Raw genomic sequence first — 14,225 nt, 5'->3', positions numbered from 1 at the left:
AATTTGGTTTGTGTAAACTTTATTCGGTTTGAAGAAATAAAATCTTCACCGTTGTGTATTAAATTTGTTGCTATCAAAACTGATCCGGTTTGAAGATTTAAAAACTTCACCGTTTATTAAAGCTTTTTGTTAGGAGACCTAACTCCAAATTTGAATGCTAATGCTACTGCTACTGCCACACCAACCCCCGCCGTTGGTTCTACGAGCAATGCTGCATCCTCCAGTTGAGCTGCACCAGCACCGGCTCCTGCAGAGAAGCCCGGAAAATTCACCGGGATCGATTTCAAACGATGGCAACAAAAGATGTTCTTCTATTTAACTACTTTAAGCCTTCAAAAGTTTATTAAGGAGGTCGTGCCGGTTCTGCCAGAATCAACACCTGAGAATGAACGTTTTGTTGTAACTGAGGCTTGGAAGCACTCAGATTTTTTGTGTAAGAATTATATTCTTAGCGGACTGGAGGATGATCTTTACAATTCCTATAGTAATGTGGGAACTTCAAAAGAACTATGTGATGCATTGGAAAAGAAATATAAAACTGAGGATGCCGGATTGAAGAAGTTTATCGCTGCTAAGTTCCTGGGCTACAAAATGGTAGATGGCAAGTCTGTTGTTACTCAAGTTTAAGAGTTGCAGGTTATCATCCACGATCTCCTCGCTGAAGGTATAAGTCTAATTAATACTTCTGTAGAAAGTATTAAATGTGCCATTACTTACATATTGTTTGTTGTAGGTTTGGTGATTAGTGGGGCGTTTCAAGTTGCGGCAGTGATAGAGAAGTTGCCTCCTTCATGGAAGGACTTCAAAAATTACTTGAAACACAAACGAAAGGAGATGATACTGGAAGATCTCATCGTCCGGTTGAGAATCGAGGAAGATAACAAGGCAGCAGAGAAGAAGGCTAATGGGAGATCAGCCATAGGGGGAGCACATATTATTGAAACGGATCTAACGAATTTGAAAAAGAGGAAAAAGGCATCGGGACCAAGGAACTATCCCAACAAGAAGAAATTCAAGGGAAACTGCCACAATTGTGGGAAAATCGGACACAAAGCTGTAGATTGTCGTGCTCCGAAAAAGGAAAAGTAGAAGGGTCAGGCTAATATGGTTGAAACAAACGAGGAAGTTGATGACTTGTGCGCTATGTTTCTGAGTGCAAGCTAGTGGGAAATTCGAAAGAGTGGTGGATTGATTCTGGCGCCACTCGCCACATTTGTGCTGTTAGAGAAGCCTTTGCTTCATATGCTCCCGCCGGGCCCGACGAGACCATATTTATGGGAAATTCTGCAACAGCCAAGATTGAAGGTTGTGGAAAGATACTGCTGAAGATGACTTCTGGCAAGGTGGTGACTCTCAACGACGTTTGTCATGTTCCTGAAATTAGGAAAAATTTAGTATTTACGGGGCTTCTAGTGAAGAACGATTTTAAGTGTGTTTATATTTTTGACCAGGTTGTAATAAGTAAGAACGAGATGTACATAGGAAAAGGTTACCTTACAGAGGGCCTTTTCAAACTGAATGTAATGGTCGTTGATAATAATAACGTTTCTGCTTCGTCTTACTTGCTTGAGTCAAATGATTTATAGCATTCACGTTTAGGACATGTCAATTATAGGACCTTGCGAAAAATGATTAGTTTGGAAGTATTGCCTAAGTTTGAATGCAATCAATCAAAATGTCAAATATGTGTTGAATCAAAGTATGTTAAACATCCTTATAAGTCAGTTGAAAGGAATTCACGTCCTTTAGACTTAATCCATACAAATATTTGTGACATGAAGTCAATCCCATCTCGTGGTGGAAAGAAGTATTTCATAGCTCTTATTGACGATAGTACGCGATATTGCTACGTTTATTTACTTAATAGTATAGATGAAGCAATTGAAGCATTCAGGCAATACAAAAGTGAAGTTGAGACTCAACTTAACAAAAAGATTAAAATGATAAGGAGTGATAGGGGCGGCAAATATGAATCTCCTTTTGAACAAATATGTTAGGACTGTGGCATTATTCATCAAACAACTGCCCCTTACTCCCCACAATCCAACGGAATTGTGGAAAGGAAAAATAGAACACTAAAAGAGATGATGAATGCCCTGTTAATAAGTTCTGGTTTACCCCAGAACTTGTGGGGGGAAGCTATCCTAACAGCTAGTCGAATACTCAATCGAGTGCCCCATAGCAAAACACAATCTACTTCATACGAAAAGTGGAAAGGAAGGAAGCTCAATTTGGAATACTTCAAAGTGTGGGGGTGTTTCGCTAATGTGGAAGTTCCTAAACCCAAAAGGGTAAAAATAGGACCTAAAATCGTTGATTGTGTTTTCATAGGATATGCCACAAATAGTAAGGCATATCGATTTCTGGTTTACAAATAAGAAAATCCCGACATTCAAGTGAATACGGTAATTGAATCAGATAAAGCTGACTTATTTGAAAACATATATCCGTATAAAAGGGAATGTGATTCGTCTAGCAAAGAATCTAAATGACCTCGGGAAGAAACAAAGGAAAATGTTCCTGATGAGGAAAATTCAAGACGTAGCAAACATCAAAGGACGTCTACTTCCTTTGGACCAAAATTTCTAACATTTTTGTTGGAAAATGAGCCTCGAACTTTCAACGAATCTATGTCTTCATCGGAAGCTCAATTTTGGAAAGAGGCAATCAATAGTGAGATAGAATCTATATTGAACAACCATACTTGGGAATTGGTTGATCTTCCTCCAGGGAACAAACCTTTAGGTTCCAAATGGATTTTCAAACGGAAAATGAGAGCTGATGGCACTATTGATAAATATAAGGCAAGACTAGTTGTTAAAGGGTTTAGACAACGAGAAGGTCTTGATTATTTTGATACATACTCTCCGGTAACGAGGATTACATCTATTCGGGTGTTAGTAGCGTTAGCAACTGTGTACGGTCTTGAAATCCATCAAATGAATGTGAAAACAACTTTCTTAAATGGAGATTTGGAGAAAGAAATTTACATGGAACAACCCGAAGGGTTTGTAGTTCCCGAGAAAGATAAGAAGGTGTGTCGACTTGTTAAGTCTCTTTATGGACTAAAACAAGCACCTAAACAGTGGCATGCAAAATTTAACCATACGATGCTGTCAAATGGATTCAAGATAAATGAGTGTGATAAATGTTTCTACATTAATAACACTTTAAACCACGTCGTCATTGTTTGTTTGTACGTGGATGACATGTTGATAATGAGTAACGACATTGCTAACATAAATGCTACTAAACGCATGCTTGCTAGTAAGTTTGATATGAAAGCCTTAGGAGTTTCCGATCTAATTTTGGGAATTAAAATCCATAAGACTCCTCAAGGTCTAGCATTGTCTCAATCTCATTATATTGAAAAGGTACTTGAAAAGTTCGAGTATTTGGACTTTAAAGTTGTAAAGACACCAATTGATGTGAACCTTGCTCTAGCTAAGGATAAAGGTGAAAGTCATTCTCAATTGGATTATGCCAGAGTGTTGGGAAGTTTGATGTATATCATGAACTGTATGCGACCTGATATTGCATGTGCTATAAGTAAACTAAGTCACTACACTAGTAATCCCGACCAAAATCATTGGCTAGCAATGAAACGAGTTTTGGGGTATTTGAAACATACTCAAAACTTTACTTTGCATTATAACAAGTATCCTACAGTTATTGAAGGATACAGTGATGCAAATTGGATCACTGGATCAACTGAACAAAATCCACAAGTGGATATGTTTTTACCATTGGTGGAGGAGCAGTTTCTTGGAAGTCATCCAAACAGATATGTATCGCCCGCTCTACAATGGAGTCTGAGTTCATAGCTTTAGACAAAGCCGGTGAAGAAGCTGAATGGCTCGGGAATTTCTTAGAAGACATTCCATTTTGGCCCAAACTATTGGCTCCTATATGCATACATTGCGATAGCCAAGCGACAATAGGAAGGGCCGGGAGCGTTATGTACAACGAAAAGTCTCGTCCCATATGACGAAGACATAATACCGTTAGACACTCTCTAGTGGAATTATCAAAATTGACTACGTTAAGTCAAGAGATAATGTGTTGGATCCACCAACTAAAGGCCTAACTAAAGAGGTGGTTGAAAGATCATCAAGGGGAATGGGACTATGGATGAGGACAAGTCATCGTGGCGGTAACTCTACCTAGAAGACTGGAGATCCCAAGATCTAGGTTCAAAGAGATCAAACAAAGTCATTGATGACGGTTCAACATTGTCACAGTAACTTTTTTGGTCCATTCTCGTGATGAGACAATGTTCAGTACTAGGATAAAGCATTAAGGCTTTTTAATGGTTTCTAAGTTTGATACGGGGTATATCAAATAGTGTATCTACGGGATGACACATTTAGGAATCACCTATGTAAGTGTTCATGGCTGAAACGAACAAAACAATGAGAACCAAAAATGGTTAAAGGGTTAATTGTGTGACATGTGGTTGTCTAGGTATACACCAAAGATCGACGGTTCAAAGATATTAAATCTACCGATTGACCGAGTATATCCGACATATGTTCACTATGGAAAGTCAAAGAGAAATCTACTTATCCAGATGCGATTAATCCTTGCTTACGAATCACACAGTTTTTTGTCATGCATGTTTTTCATCATATAGCCATTCCCCATTCATGTGGGGGATTGTTAAAGCTAGTTAATGATTGAAGCTAGCTAAGTTGGTGTGAATGAGAAATGGAGGGAAAAAAGACAATGGAAGGAAAATGAAGTTTAAAGTAAAGTTCCTTTGAAAAAGGAGCTTTGTACCACATTGGTGGTAGAAAGGGAAAGTTATGTGCTTATATTAGAAAGCACTTCTTCTAGCTCTTAAAGGGTTGAGAGGAGGGACTCTCCTCGCGCCGCCGTCGTCGCTCGGCTCGGATTCAGATTTGGTCAAATGATCTGCTTTTTTTTTGGTTTCTAGTTTTTCCAATTTCTGATTTCTGTTTCTAACTTTCTGAACACAGTTTTCTGACACAACCTTCCTCCGTGTTAAAACCCGGACTATATAGACATGACCATGAATTATTAGTTGCTTGTGGTATTCTAGGGAGGCTTCGCTTTAGTATAGGGAGAGTCGGTTTTGTCGTCCAACAATTTCTATTGACGGAATAAACAACATAAAACAAGTTATAGATCCATACAATCTTGTAATCATGAGTAGTAGAATCATAATACAACCCACAAGCATGAGGAGGTGTGTAGGCATAAGCTTTGAGAGTTTGGTGTTTTCTGATTGATGAATTCCACAAAATTAACGTCCTGTCACCCCAAAGTTTTCTTAATAATAGCAAGTCATCATGTGAGCATAAGCGATCATGATCAACACGTCCAAATGTCTTTAGAGGAAAGTGTGGCCTTTATGTGGCAACTCGGGGACTAATTTCCAAGTCTACAAACTCGTACTCGCCAGTAAAATTCCTTCGTAACAAGAGCTTTTTACGTCCCAACGCTCTGGATCGACCACGGTAAAGCTTTCGTGAATACTTCGTCAGAGATTATAGCATTTCATGGTGCAGAAACAGATTGAAAACGTAACAAAGATTTAATGGGTAGCCTACTAAGGATGAAAAAAAGAATATCACATGGAACAATTTATGATGTACCATCTTCAAGGGGCTGGCCGAGGCCTCTTCTTAGGTAACTTTTTCTTCTTTGACATAATGTTCCTTGGGGCAAGTTGTGATGGAGGTTTAAAAGAAAGAAAAAAAAAACTGTATACTAGGGTTTAAAGCGATAGAAACATAGAACGTTAAGGGAAAATGAATTCCAACACTAGTCGCTGTGAGGCAAAAGAATTCTGTTCCTTTAAATGGTTTTTACTGTTGAGGATTCTTTGACATGATGAAACATTTATATTTAAGGGGATTTGATACCTTTTAATCTGTATGTTGCACAAAAGGGGTAAGGCTGAAAAATTAAATGATATATATATTCATGCATGACTATAACGCTTTGATCTATAAACTGACAATCTTCTTTTTCTTTTAGACCTACAACGTGTAACTATTCACAACATGTCTAATATAGTAATCCAAAAGATGGTAAATAAGAGTCTAACGATTATGGGCAAAGGGTCAAATATACCCCTCTACTTTACTTTATTGGTTAAATATACTTTTCATTAGCCAAAGTACCTAAATATACCCCTTTGTTAATCAAAGTTGTTAAATATACCCCTACATGGATGTAAATGACCAAATCAGATGAAATTAACCATTTAGCTTAAAAAAATCATGCCCCATAATTTTAACCCGACCCGACCCACAAATTATGCCCAAGATTGGCAGCTTATATCGACTTTATTCTTTAAACATTTCTAAAAACATCGTTAATAATCAACTTTCTAATTGGGTGAGAATCTTATATGTGAATTCTTTTTTGGTGAAGCTTTAGCGTTGTTGACGCATATTAAAGCTACAATGAAGAACGATGAAAAATGACTTTCGGCTTTTGCAATTAGACATAAAGAGTCAATTGAATATGACTAAATTTTTTTATATTGTACATAAGTTGATAATTTTTTTTTTCTTTTGAAAAGATGCATTGTGCACGGGAACTAGGAAATACTATTGTAAAGGAATTTTATGTCAATTTTTAAGTGAATTAAATGAATGACATAAAAAATTAACAATAGTTTGAGCGTTTATTATAACTTAATTAATCAATGATTAAAAATTGTTGAGTTACTGTTTTATTTAAACTGATGGGTCTATCTTATTATAGTTCCAAGGAATTTGATATATTGCAAAATCTTTAAACCACTGTTCTTGAAAAATTCTTTGAAGCATAAATGTTTAGTTAGTCCATAAAAATTTTCGAAAGATTTAATGAATAAAGCCGAGATAAGCTGCCAATCTAGGGCATGGTTTGTGGCTCGGGTCGGGTTAAAATTAGGGGGCATGATTTTTTGTAAGTTAAATGGTTAATTTCATATGATTTGGGCATTTCCATCTATGTAGGGATATATTTAGCTAACAGAGGGGTATATTTAGGTACTTTGACTAACGGAGGGTATATTTAACCAATAAAGTAAAGTAAAGGAGTATATTTGACCCTTTCCCTTATTTAAATTGTCAATGTATATAACTTTAACCTTTGAAATTATTAATGACTAAGCAGCAAATACAGAGTAAAATCAATTGGGTAGATGGTAAATAAATCATCTCGGGCCATGCAAGATCACTAATAAAACAGAAGTCATTTTTGTTCCATTGATATCTTCTTCGGTTTGAGATGTAATTAACAAACAATTAATTCTTCCAATCCAATATGGATGACAAATGCTCAGACATGCCCCATGTATTAAGCTACGAGAACAAGCTTATAAGCTAAAATCATTGACTTCCTCACTATCAAGATTAGACTTTAAAAATGTAATAATATGAATGACACCTCGCAGCAAGTCATCAACTTCAACTGAGAGTTATTAATACACGAAACCATATTGAGTGTGTTGATAATACACATATATCAGTCAATAGACACCCAAAATGAACCAGAAATCTATCGTCAACAGAAAAATAACAAGCAAGAATTAACTAATAGCAGCAATCCTGTAACTTTGGGCAATGAATCACTTCCATCTCTTGCCAAACTTGTGCCTGCCAAACATGCCATGGCTTTTCCAGCGCTTGCCAAACTTTCCGTGCTTGAATTTTCCGTGCTTAAACTTGCCATGATGGCCGAAATGGCCATAAGGACGATGATGACCATGCATGAGATGGTGAGCTCCATATGCAGCAGCAGCTGCTGCTGCACCACCAGCTAGCATTCCTCCCATACCCATATGAGGTCCATGCCCTGTAAAAGTTCTGAAGAGTTAAACAACTGTAACGTAAAAGATAGTACTAATAAAATATGTTTTTACAGTACTACAAGTTCATGTACTCATTAGTGGCTCAAAAGAAGCAAGCATTCGCTTCGGAGGAGGAGCCAGGTAAGGCAAGGGGGTTCATTACATTGTATACTGTATATGCAAGGTTAAAATTATTTTTATATATATATAGTAGATGTTGAACCCCCTTGGCTACTTCGTGTACTTCTTTGTATTTTTGCACCCTCTTAGTGAAAATCATGGCTCCGCCACTGATTCACTTGTCAAATAATGAATTCTAAAAGGAAAATGCAAAGACATACACAGATAGAAGGAGAAAAACAAATTACTAATATACACGAGATGCCAGTACTCTCTTTGGGGTATCGTTCATGTTAGTCTATCAAAGCTGAGAAAAACCAAAACTAATAATTGATCATCAAACATAAGAAAACATACATATATATATGTGTATATATATATATACATATATATATATATATATATCTATATCTATATATATATATATATATATATATATACACACACATATATATATATATATATAAGTCAAGTACTAGTAAAATTAATATCAATTCCATGGTGAAGATCCATGTGAAAACAAAACAAGGAAGCATATATACAAAAGCACATCCAAACTAAAACTAAAATCTGATCATCAGATCATGCGTTTGCGGTCATGTGAAACCCATCTGCAGCAAACCACTCGTAAGCTACATGCCAGGGACATTGCCCTCCCCTTGCAATTATGCAAGTTAAGGATCTAAATGTTAGGGGCCAGGTCTAATGCTCCGCTCTCAATCCCCTATGGAGTATGGACTATCACCCTTGAGATTTCAGATCATCTCGTTGTACTCCTTACATATAATTCACTAACTTAGTCAAGGTACCACAAAAAAAATGCAATTAATCAGAAAATCAACGTGAAAGAGAACACGGGATATGCAAATAGACAGAGGAAATTACATCTTGAAAAAGATTTAAAAGCAGAGAAGCAATGACTTACCATGATGTGAAGGTGATGGACTAGGATAGTGGGCGGTAGGATAACCAGCAGGCGGATATCCACCATGTGGAGGATATGCAGGTGGTGGGTATCCAGCGTGAGGAGAAGGATATCCTGCTGGTGGATATCCACCGTGAGGAGGATAGCCAGAAGGCGGGTACCCTTGTGGTGGATATCCATATCCTTGAGGTGGATATGCCCCGTGGCCATAGCCTCCGTGGTGACCACCCATAGCATATCCAGCAAGATGAGAAAACAGTCCTTTGTCATCATGCTTGTCCCCCATTTTCTTTTCTAATTCGATTATCAGAGCCTGGACCGTAACAAGAACAATAACGATGTAAATATTCAGACTGGATAATTTAGTTAGATAAAAAGGAGATTATTAATTCCCATAAATTGAATACCACCCAACCTCCATCGACTAGCAACTTCAATAACCTTGTTTCACAATCGGATCTATGTTTAATCTATGAATTTACTTAGTCACTCATCAAGGAGAACATTTAATACAAGTAGAGCATGATCCTTATAGTCAATCAATCTAACTGGCGCAGATGGGGAAAGATCCCTTAGAAAGTCAAAAATCTTTTTCTGCGAGTGTATTTCAACCAAATAAACTAAAATTTTGGCGAACAGCAAACAAATTTCAGACTGTCCTTGAAGCCAATTGGATTATATGCTATCATTAAACTCATTACTGTATCTTGACTTTTTATTAAAGGTCATGAATAACTAACCTGATTTTATACAACAACTCAGGATGTCACAACTTGATAAGCTGAATATCTAATTGAATCTTTATAAAGAGAGCATAATTACACAAACACAACGAAGAAGCTGTACAAAACTACATCCTCGGACAAGATCAACTTTTTCTATACCAACACAAATTGTTTGCCCGGTATTGGGAGGAAAAAGCTCCATCTCTTCCACCCTCAAGACAGAAGATCAATCATCAAACTAGTACAACTATAACACTACCATGCTAAATCAGAGATTTGGGTAGTTCTTTTCCCCCAATTTTCTAATGGGAGTTTAGGGGAGAGACACTGGCGAATGGAGCTTGTCAGTACGGGGTTCATATGGACCCAATTCTTCAGTGCGGATGATAAATTCATATGTAAAAATTCATAAAACTGCAATAAAGAGTATATATGAACCCATAAGTTTAAAAATGTAATAGAATTCAATGCTAAGAACCTTAAAAGTTGAAGTCATAGAATTTAAATCCTGCATCCACCTCTGGAGAGAGAGGTGGTGGCGGCGTATCTACCATTGTAAGTGGGGATTCAATTGAACCCCTAATTTTTGAAGCGGAGCATAAATTTGTGTAAAAGATTATTAAAATTGTAATAACTAGTATATATGAACTTATAACTTTACCCAATACGAAAAATCTTAAGATTGGACCCATAAAATATAAATCCTCGATCCGGCTCTGGAATCCGTCTCTGGAGGGGATACAGGACCAAAGATCTAAAACCACCAGATTTAGGCCTATTTCATGCTGAAAAACAAGAATAAGCATATCCCTTAAGCATAACTAAGGATCAATGCAGCAAAACAAATACATGATCACATGCAGAACACAAAGAAAGATCTTATACTGTAACACAGAAATACAAACATGGATATACAGGAAATTAATTAATACTGCATACTTCAAGCCAAAAAAAAGTAGGAAAAACAAAACCTTACCAAATCAAAACTGAAACAAATTCTATCACCTAAACGGCTAAACCCCACCAAGAAACAAAATAAAAATCTTGAAATTATCACAAAAATAAAGCACAAATTTGGCAAAGAGATTATATTCAAAACCCAAATACCAAAAATACATTAAATTAACGAAAGAAGAAGAAAGGAATCACCTTGTTGAAATTTGGTGATAAAGTATGTAGTTCAATCTTGTTCAACACAGAGACCACCTGAAGTTTGAAACTTGTAATATATTGATTTCAGAATTTTTTGTAAATTTATACAAATCAAATTTTAAATTACACGTTTTCTTTTTTCTAAATATATATATAGGAATCTTATTCTCACAATTTCCTATAACGCGTTACTTCTGCGTGTCACCTTTTATGGGGTATTTCTTTTTCTTCTTTCATTTATTATTGGTTTATTTATTTACTCCCTCGTTCACTTTTACTTGTTTAGTATTTTAAAAATAAATTTTTATTTTTACTTATAATTTTTAGCATATCAAGATAAGATAATTTTTTTATTTTTATTTTATCCATAATATTAATTACTCATTTCAAATCATTTTTGAAATCTAATAAAACTATGCACCAATTAATGAGTATTTTGGTAAATTATATATTTTATCTATTATTTCTTAAACAGCGTAAAAAGTTTAAAGTGGATAAGTAAAAGTAAACGGGGAGTATTTGTGGAATTTTGTATACTAATATATTTATGTAATGGTAATTGATTAGAGAATTCAGATTGCACACGTATGCATGGAGTGTCCCAAGGAATAAAGTAAGCGGATCTTACTGGTTAAAATTTATACTTAAATAAAGTTTTGGTTAAATGGATAGAATATTAAACAAATATACAATTCTTTTTTAATTAATTAACAAAAAATTCCAAAACATCAAAATTGACTTATAGCCTGTTTGGTCAAACTTATTTTTCCCCCAAAAATACTTATTTTTTTAATAGGTGCTTATTTTAAAAAAAGTGAGGTGTTTGACCAAGCTTTTGGGAGTAAATAAGTGTTTTTGGGAGTAGCAGAAGCAGTTTTTCAGAAGCTAAAAAAAATAGTTTTTGCCCAAAAGCACTTTTTTGAAAAGTACTTTTGAGAAAAATACACATAGAAACACTTTTTAAAAGTTTGGCCAAACACTAATTGCTGCTCAAAAGTACTTTTTAAATTAATTGGTCAAACACAAACTGTTTTTTAGGCAAAAGTACTTTTTAAAATAAACTGTTTTTAGAAGCTTGGCCAAACAGGCTACTAGAATCGACTGATTTTGTTGGACAAAGACCAGCTTGTGACAATTGGTTAAAAGGATTTTGTCACTTATATTTATCTCCTTATCATTGAATGAAATATTTTCACGACAGATAATAATTACATCCCTCCATTCTTAGTAAAAAACATTGAGCTCAAATTTCAGAAATGCAGATTTTTTTTGGGCAGGGAGCGTTCTAACCTATCGTAAATTGCTTAGCACAAAATCGAATTTAGTCAAGTCAAAAGGTTGAAAAAAGCAAAAAGAAATGATAGCGAAAGAGAAGAAAAGATGTCTTCCCCTTAATAATAAAGGAGTCTAGTCCAAGTTGTAAATTGTTAATACTTTAATGAGAATTTTCACTTTATAAAACAAAGGAAGAAATACATCTTAATGACGAGTTTGGTAGGTACACGCAATATATGGTTACACACTTATCCAAAAACCAGTTACAACAACGAACAAACAAACAAAGAAGAAAAATATGTAGTACAAAAATGACCATCTTTAAAATGGACTGATACGTACATTAAAAAACAAAAGAATATGATATGTTATGTTATTCCATGTTTTGATGATTTGCCAAACATATCTGAAGAACCAGATAAGGGATCAGGTTTGATCAGTTTCCTTGATTGTCGTACAATCAACTCTATAGCTGTAAAGTTGCTGCTGCACTGTATTGACTAGCAGCACTGCAGCAGCACTGCAGCAGCACTGCTGCAGCTTGCTAGTGGCCAAACCAAAAGATGAATTGTCCTTATCTCTTCTCACATGCTCCCTCCTATATACACAACATGTTACAAGGATCAACCTAACACTTACAAAACCTAAAATCAGATTCTTTCAAGTGCTAGCCGCCTCTGCTCAAGGGTCATTCAAGAACAAAGCTGCCACGATTAAGGACCAGATCCCGACACTGAAGATGTCTTAAGTCCTTAGGTTTGTTGAGTCTTTGTCATTTTGCTTTGTACTTGTAATCCTACACAATTTTCAAGAAATGCCATTGTAGGACAGTTTTCAACCTTTTTTTTCTGGTTTCTTGGCTAGAGTTAGTCAAGGTTTGTAGCTTTGCAATAGAGTCATTGTAAAGGGCTTACAATAGATTTATTGTAAGGGGTGAGGGATTAAGAGGTTAATTCCTAGGTTGCAATAGGTTGTAATCTGAAGTTGCTCAGTTTAGTGAAATTGGAAATACTACTGGGGTAGGTCGTGATTTTTAATCCCTTGAGCAAGGAGTTTTCCACGTAAATATCTTTTGTTATTTACTTTCTGTCGTTTACTTGAGGGAACAGATAGAGAACCTGGTTCTCTATACTGTTTATTTGGTGGACTCTTAGTTTCTATCAAATAATAAAGAAATTATGTTATGACTATTAATAAACGCGTAATGCATCTTAACATAAAAATTACTTATTAAACTGTTTAGTATTGTATTTAGATAGGTACTTGATTTAACGTTCAAACTTTTAGTACTACTCATGCAATGGTTTAGTTCACCAAATCTTTCCCGCCTAACAATGATTCAAAGAAAATAACATGTGTATATGCATGACGGGGCAGAAGATCAAGCAGAAGATGTGTGTGTGTGTGTGAATATATATGTGTGTCAACAATTCAGGTAAGAAATAATAAAAGTTACTAATAATGATATATGAGATTTTCTTCTTGTATAGTTTCACATCCTACATATATCAGATTGTTGGACCATATGTTGAGAAGTTTCTTTCAAGTATGACGGGTATGTGTTGCTTATTATTGGACCTACCCTATCCGATAAGGGATCACCAGCAACCTCTTGTAGTTAGGACTCCTTTGTAACTACTTTCTAGGAGTTGGTTTCACCTAGAACTCCTCCTCTAACTTGTATTATATATGAGCCGTACATTGTATTTGTATGAATGAGAAGCCTCAGTAATTATTCCCTCTAAGTCTCGTCTAATATGGTATCAGAAGCCAGTTTGGACTCTTCTTCGACGTCCTCTGTTTCCGGCGCTTCACCCTCTTCAACAGTTCCTGTCATGTCCTCTTCTCCCTCTTTCAATCCTCTTAATCATGCACACCACTTTATCTCCATTAAACTCACTTCCAACAATTACTTGTTCTGGAAAATGCAATTGTTGTCGTTCTTGCGAGGTCAAAACTTTCATGGCTTCATTGATGGATCCATGCCATGCCCACCTTCTTCTCTTACAATTGAAGGTTCGACAACTATTACAAACAATCCTGAATATACCACTTGGATCCAACAAGATCAAATAATCATGAGTCTCCTCATATCTTCTCTTTCCGAAGAAACCATACCCATCATCATTGGCTGAATACATCCAAAGATATTTGGGATGCATTAGAAGCAGCCTTGTCTTCTCCTTCTAACACTAGAGTCCTTAACCTCCATATGCAG

The 14,225-nt window shown here is 35.8% G+C and overlaps 2 protein-coding genes across 2 annotated transcripts; one reads left to right on the top strand and one right to left on the bottom strand.

The window, feature by feature from the left end:
• Positions 1 to 303: 303 nt before the first annotated feature.
• LOC132644286 (uncharacterized) lies at positions 304 to 1,586 on the top strand. Its single transcript, XM_060360877.1, has 3 exons — positions 304 to 601; positions 734 to 1,056; positions 1,161 to 1,586. The coding sequence occupies exons 1-3, from the start codon at positions 304 to 306 to the stop codon at positions 1,584 to 1,586; spliced, it is 1,047 nt and encodes a 348-aa protein (XP_060216860.1).
• A 5,789-nt stretch (positions 1,587 to 7,375) lies between these two features.
• Positions 7,376 to 10,894, bottom strand: LOC132645108 (glycine-rich protein A3). The gene is made up of 3 exons (XM_060361885.1): positions 10,730 to 10,894; positions 8,856 to 9,168; positions 7,376 to 7,815 (listed from the first exon to the last, which is right to left on the bottom strand). The coding sequence occupies exons 2-3, from the start codon at positions 9,139 to 9,141 to the stop codon at positions 7,589 to 7,591; spliced, it is 513 nt and encodes a 170-aa protein (XP_060217868.1). The 5' UTR covers positions 9,142 to 9,168; positions 10,730 to 10,894; the 3' UTR covers positions 7,376 to 7,588.
• Between the last annotated feature and the right edge of the window lie 3,331 nt (positions 10,895 to 14,225).

This window comes from Lycium barbarum, chromosome 6, assembly GCF_019175385.1.
Source record: "Lycium barbarum isolate Lr01 chromosome 6, ASM1917538v2, whole genome shotgun sequence".
Classification (NCBI taxonomy): Eukaryota; Viridiplantae; Streptophyta; class Magnoliopsida; order Solanales; family Solanaceae; genus Lycium; species Lycium barbarum.
The sequence above is the reverse complement of the archived record's forward strand: the minus strand, read 5'-3'. Positions and strand labels throughout refer to the sequence as shown.